At 44.9% G+C, this 26,964-nt stretch overlaps 1 protein-coding gene across 1 annotated transcript; it reads right to left on the bottom strand.

Moving 5' to 3' along the window:
* Positions 1-503: 503 nt before the first annotated feature.
* On the bottom strand, positions 504-15,319 carry LOC129655494 (taurochenodeoxycholic 6 alpha-hydroxylase-like). Its single transcript, XM_055585975.1, has 12 exons — positions 15,125-15,319; positions 11,546-11,687; positions 10,917-10,961; positions 10,336-10,463; positions 9,281-9,405; positions 8,757-8,911; positions 8,209-8,315; positions 7,934-8,124; positions 7,704-7,837; positions 4,196-4,260; positions 3,996-4,072; positions 504-1,490 (listed from the first exon to the last, which is right to left on the bottom strand). Exons 1-12 carry the CDS (start codon positions 15,317-15,319, stop codon positions 1,295-1,297), a joined length of 1,560 nt encoding a protein of 519 aa, XP_055441950.1. The 3' UTR covers positions 504-1,294.
* Between the last annotated feature and the right edge of the window lie 11,645 nt (positions 15,320-26,964).

Raw genomic sequence — 26,964 nt, 5'->3', positions numbered from 1 at the left:
GGTGTGAGCATCTTCCCTCTGAGCCTTTGGAGACAAGCCCTTTCTCCTGACTCAGCTGTCATGGGAGCTTCAGGCGCCAGGCAGCATGTGGGGCATGAGGGACCTCAGAGTGTGAGGCTGCAGTGGGGCCAGACACACTTTCCCTGCTGGAGTTCCAGCCCCACAGAGCGGTGTCATCTCCCCTCCTCCTCTCTACTGTCTTCCCTCCACTTCTTTCTCTTTTGTTTCATCCAGATCCTTTCAGAGAAGACAAGTACACTCCATATGACACTGCGAACTTTATTAAGGGAGAGCAAGAGAGGGGAAGCCACATGACTGACACATGGGTAGGCATTGGAGAGAGCTGGAGACAGGCTGATGGTGGTCACACAAGACTTAACATGTTCAGCAATGGCTGCCCAGGTGTCCTCATCCTAATCACCAGACAGGAGAACAAGTCTGTCTTATCTGAGTTGTTCATCTAATCACAAAAGTCCTGGTGAAAGAGAAAGTGATGTGAAGACAGAAGCAGAGGGACGTTTGAGATGCTGCTCGATTCACATAGGGAGGAGGGCCCAGGAGCCAAGGAATGCAAAGATTGCAGAGCTAGATGCAGAAAAGGCAAAGAGTGGGACCTGGTCCTAGATCCTTGGAGGTGGAGCCTGCCAACATCTTCCTTTTCCCAGGGAAACCCACTTCAGATTTCTCACTCCAGAGCCTTCAGAGAATAACTTTGTATTTTTCTAAGTCTCTAAGATATTCTGCCCTGTGCTCAGTCAAGTCCAACCCTTTGCCATTCTGTGAACTGCAATCCACCAGGCTCCTCTGTTCATGGGATTCCCCAGGCAAGAATACTGGAGTGGGTTGCCATTTCCTTCTCCAAGGGATCTTCCTGACCCAGAAATTGAACTTGTCTCTGGTGGCTCCTGCATACCAGGTGGGTTCTTTATCCCACTATCAGAGAAGTCCCAAGTCCCTAAGCCAATGGTAAATTATTTTAGAAGCAAATATACATGAATTCAGGGTCAGACAGGCAGGCAGAAGGGGAGAAACAGAGGAGAGAACAGACAGACTGGAGGGTGTCGGGTGATCAGGATTCCAGTGGACAGTGAGAGATACAGGGGTTAGAGACAGATGGAGAGACAGCAGATAGGGAGCCTGGAGAAAGGTGAGAGGAGAAGGGCAGAAAGAAAGTCAGCTGCTGGGCAGGAGACAGGAGATGAGGCAAGCTGGTGGGGGGCAGACAGAAGAAGGAAATGGGCAAAGGGGCAAGGACAGGGAGAGTGACAGGAGACAGGATGGCGGGCAGGGGCCCTCAGAGCTTGTCCTTGTCTCCACCTGGATCAGACAGCTTCCTAAGCTGCAAGTGGATCCCATTTTTGGATCTCAGCACCATGATTGGAGTGGGCACAGGGACCCTGGAGGGATCCGGTGACAGCTCAAAGCGAAGCAAGGTCAGGGCCACGGCCACCTTCAACTCATTCATGGCAAACTGCTTCCCGATGCAGTTCCTAGGTTCGGAGATAAAAAGGAAGTAAGCAGAGGCTTCTAACCCCTGCTGAGTACAGGGAATCAGGGCTCTCCTAGAGGTGGCCCAGCCCTGATCCCTTCCTTACTCATCACACAGAACTTGCCAGCGAAGCTCTCCCCCTGACAGATGACAAAGCCCACCTCCCTACGGACTAGCTCCTAACTCATATCCTGCTCTCAGCAGGAAACCTGGGGAGCGTCAGTGCTCTAAGCCTCAGAGTCAAGTCAAGTGGATCAAGATGTGAACTAGTGCTTTATTCACCTGTCCACTGGCAATGCCCGGCTTCAGGCCAGCCCAGGGCACTGTAGGGGCAGGGTGGACAGCCTCTCAGGACCTTACCACCTACGGTGGACAGACAGGCTGCCCAGTCCCCAGAGAAGACAAGACAGGGCTGTGCAAGGAATCAGAAGGGCAACAGGGAGGCTTCCTGGTGGGACATGGGTTAACGACCCTAACCAGCTGACCATTTGCCTCTGAATTAATGGTCTGGCTTCCTGTCCCCCTCAGCCCCTCAGTCAATCTACCTTTGGAACGCTCCATTCTAATCCAGAAATGACCCTCCTTGCCGTCACTTGGTCGCCTCATCAGGCCTTTTCAGCCTCCATTCCTCCCCTCGCTCTAAAGCCCCAGTAGTTCCAGGCCTGCTCTGTTCCGCATCACAGGGAGCACACGTCCCAGTGCCTCAGCGGCATCACAGCCCTCTCTGGATTCTTCCTCACTCACCTGGGGTCTGTCCCTCTCGTCTTCCTGACTCAGGGACGGTTGAGGTTCCCTCCCCTCGCCTCTGCCATCCTCATGCTCAAGGCTCCATCCAGTGACCACCACCCTCACCCCCTCTGCTGGCTGCACCTCTGCCCACTCTGGACCCTCAGGGCACCATGGATGTAACTCAAGGACGCAGCACATCCAGTGCCCAGCACAGCGCTGGATCGTGGATCCTCCACAGTCTGCCCAAGGAATGAGTGAGTGAAAGAGTGGATGTGTGAATGACGTCTGTCTTGAGGAGACATGTTGTTGACAGTGAGCCCTGGGGGAGGACAGCGTTATCATCCCTGTGTTCCCGTCTCCTAGCACAGGTCTTGGCACACGGAGACACGCTTAATACATACTTTCACCTTTGAACAATATTAATTGAATTGAAAACAACTCAAATGGACTGAGAGTATAACAAATATTCATTCTGACCTAAAATCAAGCTGCCTAGTGCCTTTCCTCTAGTGGCAGCTGCATGACGTGCAGCCATGTCTATAGGCAAGGACTGGGCCCTGGTGTAAACCAAATCCTAGAAGCAATTCAGGAAGACAATTTGCTTCAAAGCTGTTCTGTGAATGTTGATTCACAGTTGAAAATTTCCTAGAACTGTAGAGTCAGAAAAAATTTGTTTCTACTAAGTTACAAAGCCACTGAAGTTACTATTTTAGGGGAGGTTCTGTAGCCCATGGATGGAGGAGCCTGGTAGGCTGCAGTCCATGGGGTCGTGAAGAGTCGGACATGACTGAGCGACTTCCGTTTCACTTTCATGCATTGGAGAAGGCAGTGGCAACCCACTCCAGTGTTCTTGCCTGGAGAATCCCAGGGACAGCGGAGCCTGGTGGGCTGCCGTCCATGGGGTCGCACAGAGTCGGACACGGCTGAAGTGACTTAGCAGCAGCAGCAGCTGTAGCCTTTAAGATCTTCAGTCATTTAGGAATGTATCATCCAGGTTAATAGCTATTTCAAGGGTGCTTTATACTTTACATGCAAGGGACTTTACAAATGCTTGTCAAATAAAAAATAGTTTTCTCCCCAAAGCTTACTTGATTGTCCTCCACTTTACTCTGTATCTTGCTAACATTAGACTCTGTAGACTCTGAGACTATGATATATAACTTCTGCTATTATATAAAGAATTTTGGCAACAGGAAACGTGTCATGGTTATATTAATATGAAGTCAAAATTATGTCAGATGTACTGTAGAACTAGAGAACACACTCATGACTGTGAAACTTATTCAAACAACAACTGACTGATCACAGACATGACTCGAAGCCTCAGGACATGGAAGGCAACCGATATTCCAAACCCATGCAAACACAATAGATACAGTGAGAGGTGGACTGGTGGATTAAGTAGAAAGGCTAGCTAGCAATGTGGGAACAGAGGAAACCGTCTTTTAAGGTGACTGAAATTGTCCAAACCAAACATGTGTAGTTTAACTTTCAAGAAGACTTCTAATGTTAAGATGTCATACTCCTAAAGTGAGGAAAACCCTGGATACTTTGGATCAGTCACTGACATGGAAATGATGTCAATCCTCGTGGACATCAGGAGGTCAACGTCATTGTGGCGGGCCCTAAAGACCTTCTTGTACATGGAGACCCATGCCTCCTTCTCACTACATCAGCACACAAGGACAGAACTGCATGCACCACATACGAATGTATACAGTCACACATATCAGGGAGCAACCAGTGACACCTGCTTCCCCCAGTACAGAGGCCTCACCTGGATCCTCCTGAGAAGGGCAGGAAGGCATAGCTGTGTCGAGTAGAACCTGGTGAGAACCGGGTTGGGTCAAACACCTGCAGAGAGAACAATGGGGCTAGGACAGTGGGGTCAAACTCCTCACATCAATCCACAGAGCAGGAGCAGGAGCGGCTGGTGCAGAGAGAGCATCCCATCCCCTCCTCACACCACCAACTTGCCTCCGGGTTCGGCCACACATTTGGGTTGTGATGAAGTCCATAAAAGGAGAGGGAGACTAAGATTCCTGTGGGGCAGAGAGGAGAGAGAGAAGCCTGATGGTCCCCATGAAGCAGGGGGAGTATGTCTTCACAAAAGTCCTGGGAACCACCATGGGAACACCCTCCATCACTCTGAATGAAATGATGTTCTTGCAAGACAGGTGGGCTGGGCATGAAAAAGCACATGAGTTCGGTTAGGAGTAGGTGACCAGGAAGCAGGATTGAGAAGTAAAAGAATTGGAGGCTTACATTTAAGAGCAACTCAGGTGACAACTCACATTTATCAAGTACCATCATGACCCTGGGGAATGTGCAGTAACTCATTTAATCCTCACACAGCCCTCAAGGAAGGCAGTTCTATCCCCATGAACCGATGAAGCACCTGAGCCTCAGAAAGACTAAGGGATGGGTCTATGATTACACAGCTAAGATGGGGAAGGGCTGGGATTCAGTCCCACTGTGAGGTGAATCAGTGGGTGGCCTCCAGCCATGGCAGGGCTCTCAGACTTCATCATCAGCTGCTCTCTGCCACCACCAGAGAAATCCTCAGAGACTGTACTATCCGACCCATGGCAGTGGAGTCCCTAAGCACCCTCCTTTACTTGGATCCATGTGGAAGAAGCATGCTTCCCCCTGCTTCTGTCTGCTTTTCTCTTAAGTCTTCATGTTTCAAGGAATTAGAGTTTTAGGTTCCATTATAAGACCACATTCAAGGGTTAACATTTGTTTATTGAGCTTTTGTTGCATTCAAGTTCTGTGTCAATCATGTTTTTAATTGGATGTTACTAGCTGTACAATGTTGTGTGTGTGTATATATATATATATATAGAGAGAGAGAGAGAGAAAGAGAGAGCGAGAGAGAGGGAGGGAGGGAGAGAGATGGAAATAGCAACCCACTCATTTTTTTAGTTGGATGTTACTAGGGCTAGATCTGATAGACAGAGTGCCTGATGAACTATGGACTGAGGTTCGTGACATTGTACAGGAGACAGGGATCAAAACCATCCCCATGGAAAAGAAATGCAAAAAAACAAAATGGCTGACTGAGGAGGACTTAAAAATAGCTGTGAAAAGAAGAGAAGTGAAAAGCAAAGGAGAAAAAGAAAGATATTCCCATTTAAATGCAGAATTCCAAAGAATAGCAAGGAGAGATAAAAAGAAAGCCTTCCTCAGTGATCAATGCAAAGAAATAGAGGAAAACAACAGAATGGGAAAGACTAGAGATCTCTTCAAGAAAATTGGAGATACCAAGGGAACATTTCATGCAAAGATGGGCTCGATAAAGGACAGAGATGCTATGGATGTAAAAGAAGCAGAAGATATTAAGAAGAGGTGGCAAGGATACACAGAAGAACTGTATAAGAAAGATCTTCACGACCCAGATAATCACGATGGTGTGATCACTCACCTAGAGCCAGACATCCTGGGAAGTGAAGTCAAGTGGGCCTTAGGAAGCATCACTACGAACAAAGCTAGTGGAGGTGATGGAATTCCAGTTGAGCTATTTCAAATCCTGAAAGATGATGCTGTGAAAGTGCTGCACTCAATATGCCAGCAAATGTGGAAAACTCAGCAGTGGCCACAGGACTGGAAAAGGTCAGTTTTCATTCCAATCCCAAAGAAAGGCAATGCCAAACAATGCTCAAACTACCACACAGTTGCACTCATCTCACACGCTAGTAAAGTAATGCTCAAAATTCTCCAAGCCAGGCTTCAGCAATACGTGAACCATGAACTTCCAGATGTTCAAGCTGGTTTTAGAAAAGGCAGCGGAATCAGAGATGAAATTGCCAACATCCGCTGGATCATCGAAAAAGCAAGAGAGTTCCAGAAAAACATCTATTTCTGCTTTATTGACTATGCCAAACAAAGCCTTTGACTGTGTGGATCACAATAAACCGGAAAATTCTGAAAGAGATAGGAATACCAGACCACCTGACCTGCCTCTTGAGAAACCTGTATGCAGGTCAGGAAGCAACAGTTAGAACTGGACATGGAACAACAGACTGGTTCCAAATAGGAAAAGGAGTACGCCAAGGCTGTACATTGTCACCCTGCTTATTCAACTTCTATGTAGAGTACATCATGAGAAACGCTGGGCTGGAAGAAGCACAAGCTGGAATTAAGATTGCTGGGAGAAATATCAATAACCTCAGATATGCAGATGACACCCTTACGGCAGAAAACAAAGAGGAACTGAAGAGCCTCGTGATGAAAGTGAAAGAGGAGAGTGAAAAAGTGGCTTAAAACTCAACATTCAGAAAAATAAGATAATGGGATCTGGCCCCATCACTTCATGGCAAATAGATGGGGAAACAATAGAAACAGTGACAGACTTTATTTTCTTGGACTCCAAAATCACTGCAGATGGTGATTGCAGTGATGAAATTAAAAGACGCTTGCTCTTTGGAAGAAAAGCTAATACCAACCAAGACAGCATATTAAAAAGCCAAGAAATCACTTTGAGATAAAGGTCCATATAGTCAAAGCTATGGTTTTTCTGGTAGTCATGTATGGATGTGAAGGTTGGACCATAAGGAAAGCTGGGCACTGAAGAATTGATGCTTTTGAAGTGTGGTATTGGAGAAGACTCTTGAGAGTCCCTTGGACAGCAAGGAGATCCAACCAGTCAATTCTAAAGGAAATCAGTCCTGAATATTCATTGGAAGGACTGATGCTGAAGCTGAAGCTCCAGTACTTTGGCCACCTCATGCAAAGACCTGATTCATTGGAAAAGACCCTTTTGCTGGGAAAGACAGACAGCAGGAGGAAAAGGGGATGAAGTTTGGATGGCATCACTGACTCGATGGACATGAGTTTAAGTAATCTCTTGGAGTTGGTGATGGATAGGGAAGCCTGGCGTGTTGCAGTCCATGGGGTTGCAAACAGTCAGACACGACTGAGTGACTGAACCGAACTGATGTCTAAATCTCCATTCCTTCTCTGCAAATGGTTCATCAGTACTATTTTTCTAGATTCTATATATATGTGTTAATATATGATATTTGTTTTTCTGTTTCTGAGTTATTTCACTCTGTATAACAGGCTGCAGGTTCATCCACCTCACTGCAACAGACTCAGTTTCATACTGTTTTATGACTGAGTAATATTCCCTTGAGTTTATGGACCACATCTTCATAATCCATTCATTTGTCGATGGATATCTAGTTTGCTTCCATGTCTTGGCTATTGAAAATAATGCTGCAATGAACACTGTGGTATACGTTCTTTTTTATTTCCAGGGTCTCAGGTTAAATTCCTAGTAGTGGGACTATTGTCTATATGGTAGTATTATTCCTAGGTTTTTAAAGGAAAACATTTTTCAAAACTCATTCAAACTAGTGGGTAAATATTATCTTCTGGCAGAAAAAAATCAGAGCATACTGCAACTGGGAAAGCACATGTGGATTTCTGGTCTACCATGTGGTCCTACAGAGTGCTTAGGTGAGTGGTGAGGTGAAGTTCATACCTGCAGGTAAGGAGCGTCCATCAGGGAAGGTGATGGGCTTGCTCAGCTCTCTGCCAATGACTGGTACTGGTGGATAAAGTCTCATGGCCTCCTTGATGCACATGGTCGTGTAGGGCATCTGGTCCAGGTGATCCCTGCAAGGAAGCCCATCTGAGAGCAGGCAGGACAGGACAAGCAGGGATTCTCTCTAGCTAGGTGGGACAAGGTTCTTCCATCTCCTGGATGCTCACCAGGTGATGGAGGTGCCATCCCCCAGGAGGCTCTGGATCTCTGCCCGACACCTCTGCTGATGCTCAGGGTGGGAGGCTAGAGCATAGAGGATCCAGGAGATGCCACTGGCTGTGGTGTCGTGACCCTCAAACATGAACGTGTCCACCTCAGCACGGAGGTCCTCGTCAGACAAGCTGCTCCCATTCTCCATCTGTGGAGGCAGGGTCAGAGTGCAGGGTCTGCCCTTCCTGTGTGCTTCTGCCCAAAGGCTCAGGCTTCTCTTGGCTACACTTACTCTGGCAAAGAGGAGGATGTCCAGGAAGTCCAAGTGCCTCCTGGTCCTCACCTTCTCCAGCTCTCCCTCCTTCTGCAGGTGAGCCTTCCTCTCCTTGATCACTGCATCTGTCCCAGAAAAGAGGTTCCCAGCCAGAGCTGAGGAGTCTGGGGGCCCATATGCAGCCCCACCATAGCTCCATCTGCCCCTCAGGTCCAGTCTGGGTGCCAGGTAGATGAGGTGGGTGGCACTGGTGAGCATGTCAGGACTGAGAGCTCCAGAGACATCTACTCCAGGCAGCAATCCCTGAAGTAACACGGCCCATGGAGGCTCTGCCTGAATGCTGCTGGGAGGGGGTCTCACTCAGTCATCACCAACCTGGTGACTCCTGTAACTCCCTACACAACACCTGAAACCCCGACCTCTGGGTTCCCAGTCCCTGCAGCAGGTGGGCATGTGCCAGCTCCTGAAGAGGAAGCAGGAGTCTGGCCTCTGCCTGAAGAATCAAGGCCAGGCCCTCCCATATGTGCCTGATGAAGGTGGGGGAGCAGCCCAGGAGGGAGGGGAACCTGTGTGTTGATGGGTGAGCTGGCAGGCCCGGTGGTTCCAGCGGCCTTCAGGGGTCAGCCTGTAGATGAGGTCGCTCTGGTGGAAAGCATTCCGCAGTCGGGAAACAATCAGATGACTGAGGTCCCTGATGGCCTGGATGTAGGACTGGGAGCTCCTGAAGGGAGAGGACGCAGAAGAGACTGGAGTTGAGGGAGGCGCTGACCTGGAGAGGGACTGGGGCTCTGGGTCAAGGATTCCTCATCAGTGGGGACAGGTAGCACTGAGGTATTGCCATTTCTGTCTTAGCCCGAGGAGCCCCTCAGTATTTACAAGTGGCCTGAGGATCCAGGCTTCTCCCTGTGTAGGAAACTGGAACTAGTGATTGAGTCAAGAATAGTCTGGGTAGAATTTGACTGTGGTCCATGTCTCTCTGCAGAACTTACTTTTTGTGCTGAGAAGCATTAACACTGCCCTTACGGCCTCTCAGATAAGTCATTCCCAGCTGGTGAGAAAAGGACCCTGCTATTGAAGAGCTGTCACTGACCTGTCCATCTGGACGCTGCCCTGGTGGCTGAAGGCGCACTTCATGATGGTGTCCAGGGTCATCAAGGAGACATGTCCAAAGATCTCCAGATGTGAGTCCTGGCTGACAAGCTCCTCCCACTTGTCCTGTGGAGGGATGGGGATTGACCCTACTCTGCTTCCCCAGAAGGCCTGACTTTCTCTCTGTCTTTACATCTTCAGATGAAATGTCCTCATTTTCTAAGCAGACTTGTTTTAGCGACTTAGGGCTGTAACACACGTGTATGATGTAATGACTATTTCTTTGAACTGTTACTATATAATAGTTGTATTCTCTTCTAATATCCTAATTAATTATGAATTTTAGGAATAATTTATGATATTAACCAGCTTGTGGCTAAGCAGAAAGCATAGTCTGGGGAGAATATTTTGTGTCCTGAGGTCAGATCTGGAAAAGTGTTATCAACACTACAAAGCAAATATTTCAAGGCAAGGAAAAGCTAAAGTGACTCTAATGGGGCTCTTAGAAGGGGCATGAACTACTCAATTCCTTTCATTCATTTAATGTTACCTAAGACCAGGTGATGCCCAGTCCAGATCAGAGATGATGTTTGTGAAGACCCAGCTCTGTGAGTGTAGACCTGGACTCATTTCCTCCCATGAGTGGCTCAGTGATGTGCAGAAGCCATGGAACCCAGGCCAGAGCCCACCTGTGTGACATCCTGGGATGTCCACTCTACCACTGAAGCTGCCATTGCCCAGGCCAGCCAGGGCCAATTTGCACTGACCTCCTTGATCTACCCCTCTGTGTTCAAACATGGAGATGGGAGAAGAGTGGACCCTGAATACACCATGATCCTGATTTCTCTTGGTGAGGAGAAAAGTATGGATCCAAGCTGGTGCCTAGATGTTCCTCTGTCCCACCTAGCTTTAATGAACACTGTTTCATACTAAGTTGAGAATGCATCATTCTGTGGGGCTCTATTCAATGGATGTCTGAGGGACAAAAATGTCTGATAGTGGACTTTGTCAGCTGTGCTGGATTCTAGTCCATATGGTGACAAGGGATGGACTCACCAGCATCACTCGGACAGAGTCGGCCATGATTCCCACGTAGGCCTTCAGGATGTCATAGCGGAAGGCTGGGGTCAGCATCCGCCGGTGCTGGAACCACTTCTGCCCCTCCAACAACAGCAAACCTGTCCCTGAACCACGGATGGGTGTGTATGGGCATTGGGGAGAGTGGGGCCAACTTGGGAGGAACCAAGGGTGTCAGGAGAAGGCTCATCATGGGCAGGGGTGGGAAAAGCCAGTACATTTCAGGGATGTGAATTTACAGTATGTCTGTCCATAGGATGTGATTACGAGAGCAGTGAGATAGAGGTTGAAAAAGAGTAGGTGGACAGGTGATCAAAGGACTTATCGAAAAGTTAGACTGGGAACATTAGTAAAGACTGAGAAGTTATGAAGAAGAAGCTTAGGTAAAAGGAGGGCTACAGCACCATTATAAAGGCTGAGGGTTTTATTAGCAGAAGAGAAATAAGGTTTGTTTCAGAGATGAGGGTGCCTGGAACCTGTTGTTCTCCATTTACGCAAAGAGACCGCTCTTGTTTAACCTAAATGGTGGGTGGTCTGCAGTTGTATTTAAATGTACTTACCAATCCAGGGAGTCAAGTATTTGTAGGTTCTATGAGGCTTTGGGTCTGAAAGGTATAGAAGGAATGTGGATGGCAACAAACTTGGCAAGGAGCCTCCAGAGCAGCTGAGGTCTAGACCATAGACTCCCTTCCTTTCTTGGTTCTTATCAGATGACAATCTTCCTGAAGCCACAGCACTCTTGCTTCCCATCCCTGACTCTCTCTGTCCTGATAGTCATTGTGGTCGCAGGAAGGGAGGCTTGGTGCTCCAGAGCAGAACACCCACAGGACTAAGATAGTGAATTGCCCTGAAACATAAACTCAGTTCACTGCCAGAGAATAAGAAAGAACCTGTGATTTTTCTACAGTGTGTGGTCATCTGGCCATCTCATGACCCAGAAGAGGCAACAATGAGAGGTGCCCAAGCTGTATCAGTGTGGACAGGGAATCATCTTCCAGTTCTGGGATAATCTCAATTCGTTTGTAAAAAGTAAGACATAAAAGAGAAACCCTAGTCTCGCTTTTGGTTGGGAGGGTGTTTGGAGGAGCTCAGGCCTTGATGTCTGAAGTGTCAGTCTCTTGTGGAATTTCACACCCAGGGACATGTACTCAAATGAAAGATTGTCTCCAGCTGAGGGTTTCCTTCTTACCTGATCTCCCCAGGAACACCTTCATGTAGTCAGGGTCGTAGACCAATACTAAGGCCCTTGTGCCCCACAGCCAGCGAACACAGGCCTTTGGGTATTTCTCTACCCTTTCCAGTAGCGGTGGCAGCTCACTCTCCTTTTGGAACTGTCACCAAGGGAAAGACAAGTCAATAATGCCTTTCTTTTATTTCTGGAGCTGATGTCAGGGTGAAGGGCTGGAAGGGTACCAGATTATCATTCTGGATCCATCAGCAGAACTAAGAGTTTAGAACTATTTCTTCTGACCTGGAATCTCATCCAACCTTGCAGGCTGTCCATCACTGTCCTAAGATCGGATTCTGTCCCATGTCAGGTAGAGGTATGGGCCAACACTACAAACTGCCTACAGAATCTTACATCAAAGATAATTACTTGGTTTATGAAAATCTTGGAAATCATTTGTTGCTTGAGCAACTGATGATAATTTCTATCACTCGGTAAGCAGTGTTATCATATGATTCAGTTCAGTTCAGTTCAGTCACTCAGTCATGTCTGACTCTGTGATACCATGAACCGCAGCATGCCAGGCCTCCCTGTCCATCACCAACTCCCGGAGTCTACCCAAACCCATGTCCATCGAGTCGGTGATGCCATCCAACCATCTCATTCTCTGTCGTCCCCTTCTCCTCCTGTCCTCAATCTTTCCTAGCATCAGGGTCTTTTCAAGTGAGTCAACTCTTTGCATCAGGTGGCCAACGTATTGGAGTTTCAGCTTCAGCATCAGTCCTTCCAATGAACACCCAGGACTGATGTCCTTTAGGATGGACTGGTTGGATCTCCTTGCAGTCCAGGGACTCACAAGAGTCTTCTCCAACACCACAGTTCAAAAGCATCAATTCTTTGGCGCTCAGCTTTCTTTATAGTCCAACTCTCACATCCATACATGACCACTGGAAAAACCATAGCCTTGACTAGACAGACCTTTGTTGGCAAAGTAATGTCTCTGCTTTCTAATATGCTGTCTATGTTGGTCATAACTTTCCTTCTAAGGAGTAAGCATCTTTTAATTTCATGGCTGCAGTCACCATCTGCAGTGATTTTGGAGCCCAGAAATATAAAGTCAGCCACTGTTTCCCCATCTATTTGCCATGAAGTGATGGGACCAGATGCCATATGATTACATTTATTTAAAGAATGAACAGATTATATCTTAAGAATTAAATTTATATATTAATTTAATTTTGCCATACCAATCACTACACACGTTTAATATTATCCCAGCATACATGTTAATGTTTCTTAGTAAGAAAGATTGTTTGGAATGTATATGGCTAAGTGGAAAAAATTAAATACCACATTGTGTGTATATATTATTATTTTTCATACCGAGTGTATGCACAGTTGTAGGACAGATTCTGAGTGTACACATATGAGAATGGTATTGAAATAAGATTTTGATATGTGGATTTTTCATCTCATTTTCATTGACTAACTCTCAGAAACTTTTGTACACTTACCACTACTTAGAGGAATCTTTGTAAACTCCTGATTAGGGACCACCAAGGCGTTTCCTTTCTGTCTCTACTGTCTCTACTCTTGCCCTGATGAGGTGGCAATTCCACAGGATGCATTGCTCTGCCTTCAAGATGCTGCTTCCAGTGCTTCTTGCACTGGCTCCACCTGCTCATCTTCCAGGTCTTTGCCCACCTTCTTCCCTCTACCTGGTGGCCTGTTTTCTGTGCCACAGAGCAACTGCCTTTCCTCAACTTTGGAGACTCAGTTTGTTTTGTCACCTCCGGATTTCTCATCAACAATTGGTCCCAGGTGTGTTTCATGTAGTCAAATTGTCTTCACTTCAATGACTGTAACTCAGAGCAACCCTCTGCCCCTTTGGTATCTGATCTCTGCCTACATTCTTCTGCCATCAGAGCTCCCCAGCTTTGAGGTGACTTGTACCATGGGTCATGTTCCTTCACTAAGCCTGTGTTTACTGAGCATTTACTTTGTGCCAGGCACGGATTTAAGGTACTAAATTAGGATGCGGCTCTAGATGCTCATCTGTTTGGACCCTGCAGGCTAGTGGAGGAGACTGAGATATTAAGTGGCCAAAACAGGAGTGGGTCATGAAAGTGTGATGGAGGAAAGCCAAAGCCTATGGGGAAGCTTTGGGGAATAGGATCTAACTCAAAGCTGGATGTTAGAAAAGTCTTCTTCCTGCACTTGCTATTATTTGATTCATAATTTACCAAGATGATTTCAAGATAGAAAAATGAACCAGAGGCAGGCTTTCCAGAAGAAGCTCATAGCTATGATCTTGAAGAGAGAAATAGCTGAATCCAGTTACCACTGAGTTGTGAGAAGGACATCCAAGAGAAAAAGAGTTGTCCTATCCACTCCTGGGAGACCCAGAATGACAATGACTTGGGCCTGGGGCTTGTGAGAAAGTCATGCGAGGGATGAGATCATTCCAGGGAGAGAGCACATGGGGAGCCAAGTCCCAGAGGCTGGAATGCACAGGAAGGTAGAGAGGACCTTGAGAGACCCAAGGTGCAGGAGATTAGGAAGGAGAGGGGAGAGAGGTACTGGGCCAGCCTGCATGGGGCTTGGGCTGCTTCTAGTTCTCTTTGTCTCCACTCTGCTTTAATTGTGCTGCAGAGAAAGAGTGGCCTCAGATCTGTTCAACCTGTGATTGTCTCCTAACAATTGTTTAAGCCACAAACCCTTGGTGAGCCATTTCCGTGGCCCCTGACTTTGCTCTGAGCTCCCCGCACCTCTAGGCAAGTGCTGCCCCTCCCAGCCTGCAAGCTGCTCTTTTCCCTCCTGCCTGTCCCTCCACACAATGGACTGACACCTCTCTGTGCAGGCTCTGGGCTGGGTGCTGAGGGTGAGGGGGATTACAGGCTCAGTTCCAAGAGCTCATAGTTCAGAGAGGACACCAAACAGGCAGTTCTCCTCACCTAACCCCATCCTGGGAAACTGTTCCTGTGTGACAGCAACTTGTCAGGAATTAAGCACTGTAATTACATACCAGGAAAAATCCCTCAGTGCTAAGAAACCAAGCCAGTTTTTTCTAATACCTGACATAACACGACCCAGGAAGTGAGCCTCTTTTCCTGTGACCCGCACCATCTTAGATTCCTGTGTGTTGTCTCTACACACAGTGAACCCACAGGGCTGATCCATCAGACTGATGTCTGTGCTCCCAGGCAAGCTCGGGGCCAGGCAGGGAGCATACAATTGAGTAATGAGCACGGAAACATCTAGAAGCCTGTTTTGTAAGGACAGTTGAAGCTGCTCTGCCTGGAGAGCAGGGAGAGTCAATAAGGAACAGCCATTGTCTTCAAAGGGCAGGGTTTCCAGGACAGCCTGAGAGCTCCCTGAGGAAGGGGTGTCTGACAGACCCGAGGACACCAGCACAGGGCCTGGGAGGAGTGAGGCCCCAGGACTGGATGAGGAGCCTAGATCTAAGAGATAAGCTGTGTTACTTTGTGGGGCCATGAACTGGTCATACAAAAAGGCTTTGTCCCATGGACTAACTGACCGTGACCATTCCTTACCCCAGACCTCCCTGCCCTCCCACTCCCCCATCCTGCTCCATCCTACCTCTTTCTTGTGTCCATAGAACCAGTGGGAAGGAGGAGACGGGAACTGATGAAGGGCTTTGAGCAGCCACTGTCTGCGCAGGTAGAGCTGTGCCACCTTGAGCAAAAGCAGAACCAGGCCGAGCAGGGAGACCACCTGCAGGAGCCCAGAGACCCCGCCCAGGGCTCTGGTGGGACTCAGCGCAGAGACACTCATGGTGCAGTGGCTTCTGGATCGCTGACTGTCCCTGACTGTGGCTGACCTTCCTGGACACCTAGCTTGGTCTGGGAGGATCTCCCCGCCCACATGGGGGAGGGTGAAGGTGAAGGCAGATCTCACACCTGGGCCTCCAGAGTTTTTTGTGTGTTAGTATTTGGTTTTATTAAATGTTATCTCTCTTATGTTACAAAATGTAAAGAATAAAAAAGAGAAGATAGTATTTATAACTTGAAGGGGGGTTTGGGTTGTTCCAGGATCCTGCAAACTATCAAACTATCACATACTTATATTTTTTTGAAATAATTAGACAATTTGAAATAAAACAGAAAAGTAAATGTTTTTTGAAGTTTCCTGATGGCTGAGTTCCCTCCATGTTCCCCTGAAACTATCAAACACTGTTAACTGACTATGTTCCAGTACAAAATTGGGCTGGTAGTTCAAATGGTAAAGAATCTGCCTGCAATGCAGGAGACCTAGGGTTTGATCCATGGGTAGGGAAGATTCCCTGAAGAAGGGAATGGCAACTCACTCCACTATTCTTGACTGGAGAGTTCCATGGACAGAGGAGCCTGACAGCCTATCTATAGATATCTATACATAGATGTCTAAGAGGATAGGCTGTCAGAGGAGCCTGATATCTAGACATCTATCAATGTCTATAGACATCTATCCTCTTAAAATTTTAAGTGTGTAATACAGTACTATTTTTTATCCCAAAATAAATTTGAAATTTGGGGTTGCAAAGAGTTGGACACAACGAGCGACTAATACTTCCTTTTCAATATAAAATCCGTTCAGTTCAGTTCAGTCGCTCAGTCGTGTCCGACTCTTTGGGACCCCATGAATCGCAGCATGCCAGGACTCCCTGTCCATCACCAACTCCCGGAGTTCACTCAGACTCACGTCCATCGAGTCAGTGATGCCATCCAGCCATCTCATCCTCTGTCGTCCCCTTCTCCTTCTGCCCCCAATCCCTCCCAGCATCAGGGTCTTTTCCAATGAGTCAACTCTTTGCGTGAGGTGGCCAAAGACTGGAGTTTCAGCTTTAGCATCATTCCTTCCAAAGAAATCCCAGGGCTGAACTCCTTTAGAATGGACTGGTTGGATCTCCTTGCAGTCCAAGGGATTCTCAAGAGTCTTCTCCAACACCACAGTTCAAAAGCATCAATTCTTCGGCACTCAGCTTTCTTTACAGTCCAACTCTCAATTCCATACATGACCACTGGAAAAACCAAAGCCTTGACTAGATGGACCTTTGTGGGCAAAGTAATGTCTCTGCTTTTCAATATGCTATCTAGGTTCGTCATAACTTTCCTTCCAAGGAGTAAGCATTTTTTAATTTCATGGCTGCAATCACCATCTGCAGTGATTTTGGAGCCCAGAAAAATAAAGTCTGACACTGTTTCCACTGTTTCCCCATCTATTTCCCATGAAGTGATGGGACTAGATGCCATGATCTTCGTTTTCTGAATGTTGAGCTTTAAGCCAACTTTTTCACTCTCCTCTTTCACTTTCATCAAGAGGCTTTTTAGTTCCTCTTCACTTTCTGCCATAAGGGTGGTGTCATCTGCATACCTGAGGTTATTGATATTTCTCCCAGCAATCTTGATTCCAGCTTGTGCTTCCTCCAGCCCAGTGTTTCTCATAATGTACTCTGCATAGAAGTTAAATAAGCAGGGTGACAATATACAGCCTTGACGTACTCCTTTTCCTATTTGGAGCTGTCTGTTGTTCCATGTCCAGTTCTAACTGTTGCTTCCTGACCTGCATACAGGTTTCTCAAGAGGCAGGTCAGGTGGTCTGGTATTCCCATCTCTTTCAGAATTTTCCACAGTTGATTGTGATCCACACAGTCAAAGGCTTTGACAAGGTCAATAAAGCAGAAATAGATGTTTTTCTGGAACTCTCTTGCTTTTTCAATGATCCAGCAGATGTTGGCAATTTGTTCTCTGGTTCCTCTGCCTTTTCTAAAACCAGCTTGAACATCTGGAAGTTCATGGTTCACGTATTGCTGAAGCCTGGCTTGGAGAATTTTGAGCATTACTTTACTAGCATGCGAGATGAGTGCAACTGTGTGGTAGTTTGAGCATTCTTTGGCATTGCCTTTCTTTGGGATTGGAATGAAAACTGACCTTTTCCAGTCCTGTGGCCACTGCTGAGTTTTCCACATTTGCTGGCATATTGAGTGCAGCACTTTCACAACATCATCTTTCAGGATTTGAAATAGCTCAACTGGAATTCCATCACCTCCACTAGCTTTGTTCGTAGTGATGCTTTCAAGGCCCACTTGACTTCACATTCCAGGATGTCTGGCTCTAGGTGAGTGAGACCTCAATATAAAATAAAAAGGTTTTAAAAAACGCAGATAAAAAATACTCAGACATTTCTTTTTTTTCCAGAGCTCCAGATATGTTTCTAATGAGCTGCTGCTGCTAAGTCACTTCAGTCATGTCTGACTCTGTGCGACCCCATAGATGGCAGCCCACCAGGCTCCCTGGTCCCTGGGATTCTCCAGGCAAGAACACTGGAGTGGGTTGCCATTTCCTTCTCCAATGCATGAAAGTGAAAAGTGAAAGTGAAGTCGCTCAGTCGTGTCCGACTCTTCGCGACCCCATGGACTGTAGCCTACCAGGCTCCTCCACCCATGGGATTTTCCAGGCAAGAGTACTGGAGTGGGTTGCCATTGCCTTCTAATGAGCAGTCACGTTTAAAAACAACTGGACTATATGATGATCTTTTACTTTTATCTCGTTTGTTTCACTTTTTCTATTTCATATTCAGTGCTCCCATTTCATTTTGTTTATGTTCTCCAATTTCTTCATCTCTTCTTTTTTTTTTTAATGTTCTTTCTCAAGCCTTTATCAAGTATAGTAGAAAAGATTTTGTATACATACATATATAAATATGTATAATGTATGTATTTTAGAAAACAAAATTTAGAAATTTTGCCTAACTCAAAAGTGTATGACATTTTTATTCCACTTATTTGACTTAATATGAATAGAGGGCTATATTTCTAATTTAAAAATAGATTTACAACAAGTAACAAAGGTTTACGGTATAACATAGGAAACTGTAGTCAATACCTTGTACTAAGCTATGATGGAAAATAATTTCAAAAAACTATATATGTATTTGTATAACTAAATCATCTTGCTGTGCACCTGAAACACTGTAAGTCAACTATACTTCAATAAAATGTATACATTTATTTTAAAATAAACCTTTCTTGAATATCTGATGCCTGTGTTATCTTATTTAACATTGTGATGTTGCACAGAACTAGAGTTGAAGTCTGTAGTAACATCTAGCTGTGGAGTACCTTACAAGACAACATGGCTCATTTTCATTTGTCCAATGCAACTGAAAATTCTACCTCTTCTTTTATTTAAACCCTCCAATAGGTTAATACACGCTGAGGCTATGGATGCTTATGTATTTTCTTAAGTTTGCAGTGACTTGTCTGTGTGAATATCCCTATTTTCCATCTTAAGAGATGAGAGAATATAAATTTGAAATACAGTGAAAGATAACCACTGCTGAAATATGAGAGTCTTAGTTTTTTGTTTTGATTTTTAAATTTGGGATCGTGTAATTAAGGTTTAGGAAATTTTATTAAAATCTCTTGCTTTAGTCGCCTTTTATAGCCGTCAGTTTCTTAAAGCAAGTTTCCTTTCTGAGTTATTGTTTTCATCCTGTTGTTTATTAATCATTTGCTTCATCTATGTTTTTCTGTTGGGACAGATAAAGTAGTTAGCCGAGAATCTTGTAATCTTTATATTGTTAGCTATGTTATAGGTGCAGCTTCTTTTGCTGTATTTGAAACTCATCCTGAATACAGTGTTTTTTCGGTAAGAAAAAGAAAAAAAGGCCAAAGAAAAGGGGACAAATTAAAGTTCCATTAAAAAAGTCCTTATCAGCAGTGACAATGTGAGGAAAGAAGATGCCACTTGGAGAGGCACTTAGATTTGGGGTCAGTGCTTCTGTTAATGATGACTAATGTCTTTCTGGGAGTAAGCACATATTCCAACATACTCTTCGGCCTAGAAAGATGGCACTCAGCAATAGGCACCACTCAGCAAAAGCATTCAGGTATTCTAAAATAAAGGCTTTTCCATGCAATCAGTTTGACAGTATTCTCAAAATGCAAATGTAATTCTAAAGCATGTAATAACACATTTTAAGCTCTTTTATGTCAAGTACTAAGAGAAACTATTTTAAAATTAAAATGTAGATAAGTGAAGCAATGTAAGATGTGCTCCCGACTGTGTTACTTCCAGGAACAGGACCATGTATTGCTGTTATTGTTCAGTTACTAGGTTGGCTCTGACTCTGCCACTCTATGAACTGCAGCATGCCAGGCTTCCCTGTCCTTCACTATCTCGTGGAATTTGCTCAAATTCATGTTCATTGAGTCGGTGATGCTGTCTAACCAGGTCATCCTCTGCTGTCCTCTTCTCCTTTTGCCTTCATTCTTTCCCAGCATCGGGGTCTTTTCCAATGAGTTGGCTCCTCGCCTCAGGTGGACAAAGTATTGGAGCTTCAGCTTCACCATCAGTCCTTCCAGTGAATATTCAGGGTTGATTTCCTTAAGGATTGACTGGTTTGATCTCCTTGCAGTACAAGGGACTCTAAGAGTCTTCTCCTGGACCACAATTCGAAAGCATCAGTTCTTTGGCCCTCAGCCTTCCTTATGGTCCAACTCTTACATCAATACATGACTATTGGAAAAACCATAGCTTTGACTATATAGACTTTTGTCAGCAAAGTGATGTCTCTGCTTTTTAATATGCTGTCTAGGTTTGTCGTAGCTTTCCATCTAAGAAGCAAGCGTCTTTTAATTTCATGGCTGCAGTCACAGTTCGCAGTGATTTTGGAGTTCAAGAAAATATCTGTTACTGCTTCTACCTTTCCCTTTCTATTTGACATGAAGTGATGAGGCCAGATGCCATGATCTTGGTTTTTCGAGTATTGAGTTTTAAGCCAGTTTTTTCACTCTCTTCTTTCACCCACATCAAGAGCTCTTCAGTTCCTCATCACTTTCTGCCATTAGAGTGGTATCATCTGCATATCTCAGGTTGCTGATATTTCTCCAGGTAATCTTGATTCCAGCCTGTGATTCATCTAGTCCTGCATTTCATATGAGGTACCCTGCCTAGAGGTTGAAGAAACAAGGTAACAATATACAGCCTTGTCTTACTCCTTTTCCAGGTTTGATTAGTCCATTGTTAAATGTGAGGTTCTAACTGTTACTTCTTGACCCACACAGAGGTTTCTCAGGACACAAGTAAAGTGGTCTGGTACTTCCTACTCTTTAAGAATTTTCCATAGTTTTTTGTGATCCACATAGTCAAAGGCTTTAGGGTAATCAATGAAGCCGTAGATATTTTTCTGGAATCCTCTTGCTTTCTCTATGATCCAGCAAACGTTGGCAATTAGATCTCTTCTTCCTCTGCCTTTTCTAAACCTAGCTTGTACATCTGGAAGTTCTCTATTCATGTACTACTGAAGCTTAAGCTGAAGTATTTTGAGGAAAACCACACTTGTCTGATAGTGAGAGAGTTAAAGCTTAGTCAGGTAGTCCAAGGCCCTTAAAGGAGGAGGAAGCATTTTTTCATACATATTTTTTTGCTGTAGTCACTGTAGCATGTGTTTCTTTTAGCCCCGAACTAGTATTGCAACAATACATCTTGCCAAAGAGAACTGGCTACACAGCAGTAATACATATTACCTGGGGAAAATGCTTTCCCAAGACCCCATTCACTCACATGCTAGTAAAGTAATGCTCAAAATTCTCCAAGCCAGGCTTCAGCAATACGTGAACCGTGGACTTCCTGATGTTCAAGCTGGTTTTAGAAAAGGCAGAGGAACCAGAGATCAAACTGCCAACATCTGCTGGATCATGGAAAAAGCAAGAGAGTTCCAGAAAAACATCTATTTCTGCTTTACTGACTGTGCCAAAGCCTTTGACTGTGTGGATCACAATAAACTGTGGAAAATTCTGAAAGAGATGGGAATACCAGACCACCTGACCTGCCTCTTGAGAAACCTGTATGCAGGTCAGGAAGCAACAGTTAGAACTGGACATGGAACAACAGACTGGTTCCATATAGGAAAAGGAGTACGTCAAGGCTGTATATTGTCACCCTGCTTATTTAACTTATATGCAGAGTACATCATGAGAAACGCTGGGCTGGAAGAAGCACAAGCTGGAATCAAGATTGCCGGGAGAAATATCAATCACCTCAGATATGCAGATGACACCACCCTTATGGCAGAAAGTGAAGAGGAACTAAAAAGCCTCTTGATAAAAGTGAAAGTGGAGAGTGAAAAAGTTGGCTTAAAGCTCAACATTCAGAAAACGAAGATCATGGCATCTGGTCCCATCCCTTCATGGGAAATAGATGGGGAAACAGTGTCAGACTTTATTTTTCTGGGCTCCAAAATCACTGCAGATGGTGACTGCAGCCATGAAATTAAAAGACACTTACTCCTTGGAAGGGAAGTTATGACCAACCTAGATAGCATATTAAAAAGTAGAGACATTACTTTGCCAACAAAGGTCTGTCTAATCAAGGCTATGGTTTTTCCTCTGGTCATGTATGGATATGAGAGTTGGACAGTGAAGAAAGCTGAGCACTGAAGAATTGATGCTTTTGAACTGTGGTGTTGGAGAAGACTCTTGAGAGTCCCTTGGACTGCAAGGAGATCCAACCAGTCCATCCTAAAGGAGATCAGTCCTGGGTGTTCATTGGAAGGACTGATGCTGAAGCTGAAACTCCAATACTTTGGCCACCTAATGCGAAGAGTTGACTCATTTGAAAAGACCCTGATAATGGGAGGGATTGGGGGCAGGAGGAGAAGGGGACAACAGAGGATGAGATGGCTGGATGGCATCCCCGACTCAATGCACATGAGTTTGGGTAGACTGGGGGAGTTGGTGATGGGCAGGGAGTCCTGGTGTGCTGCAATTCATGGGGTCGCAAAGAGTCGGACATGACTGAGCGACTGAAATGAACTGAACTGAACTGAGGACCCCATTATGCTTTTCTTAGGGTCTGTGTTAATTATTACAATTGTAACAAATCTTGCCTGGGAACCTGTTTCTCAAGACTTATACTCCTGATTACACACAACAGTGTATTTTGCCCAGAGACGTTGCCCGAAACTTGTTCCTATTGGCTAATTTTGTATTGAAGTTATCTCAGGATGTATGCCTTGGGAAAGGATGTGGTGGAACTTTTACAAAACTTGAGGTATCCTTTTTATCTATTCTCAGCAGCCAGTTGATAAGTATATAATCCCTGTTTTAACTAGTGAGGGTGGGTACTCTTCTACCTGCTTCCCGTGCCTTTTGCTGGAGGATTTCTCTATCCTTTTCACTCTAATAAAACCTTGTTACACAAAGCTCTGAGTGACTGAGTCTGTCTTTGGTCCTGGAGTTAAATTTTCTCCTTCAGAGACCACAAATCCAGTGACACTATTCACTGAAAACCATAAGTTATCAGTAGTTTGAACATTCTTTGGCATTGCCCTTCTTTGGGATTGGAATGAAAATCGACCTTTTCCGGTCCTGTGGCCACTGCTGAGTTTTTCAAATTTGCTGACATATTTAGTGCAGCACTTTAACAGCATCATCTTTAAGGATTATTAAATAGCTTAACTGAAATTCCATCACTTTCACTAGCTTTGTTTGTAGCAATGCTTCCTAAGGGTCCCTTGACTTTATACTCCAGGATGTCTGGCTCAAGGTGAGTGACCATACCATCGAGGTTATCCTGGTCATTAAGACATTTTTTGTATAGTTCTTCTGTGTATTCTTACCAATTCTTCTTAATATCTTCTTCCTCTGTTGGATCCTTACCATTTCTATCCATTTTGGTGCCCATCTTTGCATGAAATGCCCCTTTGATAGCTCTAATTTTCTTGAAGAGGTCTCTAGTCTTTCCCATTCTATTGTTTTCCTCTACTTCTTTGCATTGTTCATTGAAGGCATTCTCCTTGCTAGTCTCTGGAACATATATTGCTACTGCTAAGTTGCTTTGGTCGTGTCTGACTCTGTGCGACCCCATAGATGGCAGCCAACCAGGCTCCCCCGTCTCTGGGATTCTCCAGGCAATAACACTGGAGTGGGTTGCCATTTCCTTCTCCAATGCATGAAAGTGAAAAGTGAAAGTGAAGTCTCTCAGTCGTGTCCGACTATTAGCAACCCCATGGACTGCAGCCCACCAGGCTCCTCTGTCCATGGGATTTTCCAGGCAAGAGTACTGGAGTGGGGTGTCATTGCCTTCTCCGGGAACATATATTACCAGTGCACAAAATCACTTGTGTTAAGAAAGCTTAGAAAAGAGCCACACATGCTGCAGATTTTTTTTTATGCTGCATTTCTGTATCCTGAGTAAGTTTTTTATGATTATAAAAAGAGAATGAATGACTAAAAAGATCTTTTTAGATCTTTTAATCTTAAATATTAAAGGTTTAAGATTAAAACAGTCCTGGATGTTCATTGGAAGGACTGATGCTGAAGCTGAAACTCTAATCCTTTGGCTACCTGATGCGAAGGACTGACTCATTGGAAAAGACCCTGATGCTGGGAAAGATCGACGGCAGGAGGATAAGGGGACAACAGAGGATGAGATGGTTGAATGGCATCACTGACTCAATGAACATGAGTTTGAGCAAGCTCCTGGAGTTTGTGTTGGACAGGGAAGCCTGGTGTGCTGCAGTCCAATGGATCGCCAAGTCAGACACTTCTGAGTGACTGAACTGAACTGAATCTTGAATATACTGCTTACAAAAAGAAGATGACGTGTTATTGCCTCAGTTTTTCTTTAAAGTGTACGACCTTTCAGAAGAGCATTTGCAATGCTTCTCATACTTTTTCATACACATCTTATTGGCCTGACATGTCCTAAGAACCATGAGAACACAATTGTCATTGCATTCAAACAATACTAATTACTCCAGAACTTTTACAGCCTCAGCGACTGCATGTAACTCCCAATTATAAATGTCCATGCAGCCTATAGTGGGGACACATTGCATATGAAAACAATGAGACACAAAATTGTGAGACAGGGGAGGAACAAGATGGCGGAGGAGCAGGTGAACATGGAATGTGTCTCTCTCCATGGATACATCAGGAATACACCTTCAGACACAGAAGTGCATGCAGAACACCAGCTGAGAGTGGACAGGAGTACCTGACCAGCAGCAAAGACTATATAGACCCATGTAAAACTTGGTAGGACAAAGGAACAAGGGGGGGAAATGGGAGTGTTTGTAGGACTGGATCTGCCCTTGGCGGGTGGGGGAACTGAAGCTGGGGTCCGATCCCCACATCAGGGCTATCGTCTGAGTCAGAGGAGAAACGTTTAAGGATGAGAGGGAAACAGCTGATCTGTGGCAGCCTAAATGGAATGAGAAACAGACAGTCCTTGCCACAGCCAGACATAACCTAGACGGCACAGTGGCTGGGAGCTGGAGTTTAGGGATTGTGGAGCAATCCCAGGGCAAGGGCTGCTCTTGACTGCACAGAGAGATTGAGGGGATGTGAGGGGAGAGATTGTGGTGGGAAATACCTGTGGAGGAAAGCTGGGCAGCCATGGAAGCAAGGCGATACTGCTGAGTCACATGTAGGGGGTGGAACCATCATCATAGCCTCTTTCCCTCCACACACCAGCATTGGCAGGTGAACAATAGAGAGGCTGGCCCATCAAATGCCTGATGCACTGAACTAGAGTTGGACCCCACCCAGGGTGCTCCTTTAAGTCCCTGATGCACCGATCTACAGAGTAGGACCCCAGGCAAGGAAGACCTCTAAGTGCCTGAATGGGTGGAGCTACGGAGAAAGACTGGCCAAAGAGGCCTTCTGATCGCCAGCTTCAAGAGGCTTGACAAAAGACTCTGATAGGGCCATAACTCCTGCGGCAGAGGCAGTCTGTGTCCCTCACACTTGGCTTTGCCAGGGTCCCCAAGAGCCAATCAGCTGTGCTACCTTTATGCTCAACTCTCACTGGTGCAGAGCTGCCACAGGCAAAAAAATGTCTTGCGCCTATGCGTGCAGCGTCGCTTTGGTACTGTCCACCTCTTTGCAGCCCTGTGGACTGTGGCCTGCTAGGCTTCTCTGTCAGGGAGGGGGTTTCTCCAGGCAAGACACTGGAGCGTATTGGCCAATACTGGATGCCATACCTTTCTAAAGCACTATATTTCCTGCTGCCCTAGCCACCAACTCCCCTGAGTACCTGGTGCTGCCAGAACCCCTGCAACCCAAGCAGGTGCACCACCTCCACAACTGGCCCTCACAGGAGCAAACTCAAGCCCTTCAGGGCAGCCTCATGGGCAACCTACAGACCCTGAGAGCAGTGACTCAAGTAAAACATTTATTATTCTTATGTTTTGACTTGTCCCGCAGATTCTTTTGGATTTTTTTTCTCTTTTTTTCCTCCCCTGCCCCCAACCACCATTGTAGTTGTCGATTTTATTGGCACTATGAAATCTAACTAAGCTTTTGAGCTTTTTTTTCCCCAGTCACATATTTTATTGTTGTTATAAACCTCTGCCTCTATACTGGGCTTTTGCAGTTCTGAGGAGGTTTTTTTTCCCTCTCTCTCTATTTTTAATTTTAATTTTTAAACCTATTATTATTTTTTTCTACATTTATTCCTTTGTTTGCTTTTCCTACTGTTCTTTCCCTCTTGCAGTTAACCTTTAATATTTATAAATCTTCTTTATCTACCTCTATTTAACTTTGCATGTCTATTCTTTCTTTCTTTTCTTTCCTTTAGTCTCAACATATTTGTTAGTTTTATTTTCATTGCTTTATATCCCAATTGACACCTTGCATTAGTCTTGTTTTCCACTTTGTGCTTTAGTTAGTTTTGTTCTGGTAGGTATAATTTTAGGTTTCCTTTGTTTGCTGGGTCAATCTATTGTACTTTATTTTTGTTGGACTGTTTTGATTTTGCTTATGGGTGTATGTATATATGTGTATATTCAGTCACACTTTTTATTGTTGTTATAAACCTCTGCATCTATGTTGGGATTTTGAAGTTCTGTGGAGTTTTCCTTTTTTTTTTCCCCCTTTTTTCTTTCTTATTCGTTTTTCTAAAAATCTTTTTTTTTTAATAATTTTAACTTTTAATTTTTTAAAACTTATTATATTTTTTATACACTTATTCCTTTGTTTGTCTTTCCTACTGTTCCTTTCCCCTTGCAGTTAATCTTTAATATATATAAATCTTATTCATCTACCTCTATTTAACTTTGCATATCTATTTTTTCTTTCTTACCTTTCCTCTCAACATATTTGTTAGTTTTGTTTTCATTGCTTTATTCCTCACTTGGCACCTTGCTTTAGTTTTGTTTTACAGATTGTGCTTTAGTTAGTTTTGTTCTTAACTGATAAATATAATTTTTTATTTCCTTTGTTTGCCAGATCAATCTACTGTAATTTATTTTTGTTGGGCTGTTTTGACTTTGCTCATGAACTTGCTGATGTTCAAGCTGGTTTTAGAAAAGGCAGAGGAACCAGAGATCAAATTGCCAACATATGCTGGATCATGGAAAAAGCAAGAGAGTTCCAGAAAAACATCTATTTCTGCTTTATTGACTATGACAAAACCTTTGACTGTGTGGATCAC

Source organism: Bubalus kerabau, chromosome 6 (assembly GCF_029407905.1).
Source record: "Bubalus kerabau isolate K-KA32 ecotype Philippines breed swamp buffalo chromosome 6, PCC_UOA_SB_1v2, whole genome shotgun sequence".
NCBI classification, from domain to species: Eukaryota; Metazoa; Chordata; class Mammalia; order Artiodactyla; family Bovidae; genus Bubalus; species Bubalus kerabau.
The sequence above is the reverse complement of the archived record's forward strand: the minus strand, read 5'-3'. Positions and strand labels throughout refer to the sequence as shown.

Coding starts and splice junctions, on each gene's coding strand:
- LOC129655494 (XM_055585975.1), bottom strand. CDS start 15,319: ATGAGTGTCTCTGCGCTGAGTCCCACCAGAGCCCTGGGCGGGGTCTCT. Junction 9,406..10,335: donor ACTCTGTCCGAGTGATGCTG/GTGAGTCCATCC, acceptor ATCCCTCCACAG/GACAAGTGGGAGGAGCTTGT. Junction 4,073..4,195: donor ATGTGTGGCCGAACCCGGAG/GCAAGTTGGTGG, acceptor TTCTCTCTGCAG/GTGTTTGACCCAACCCGGTT.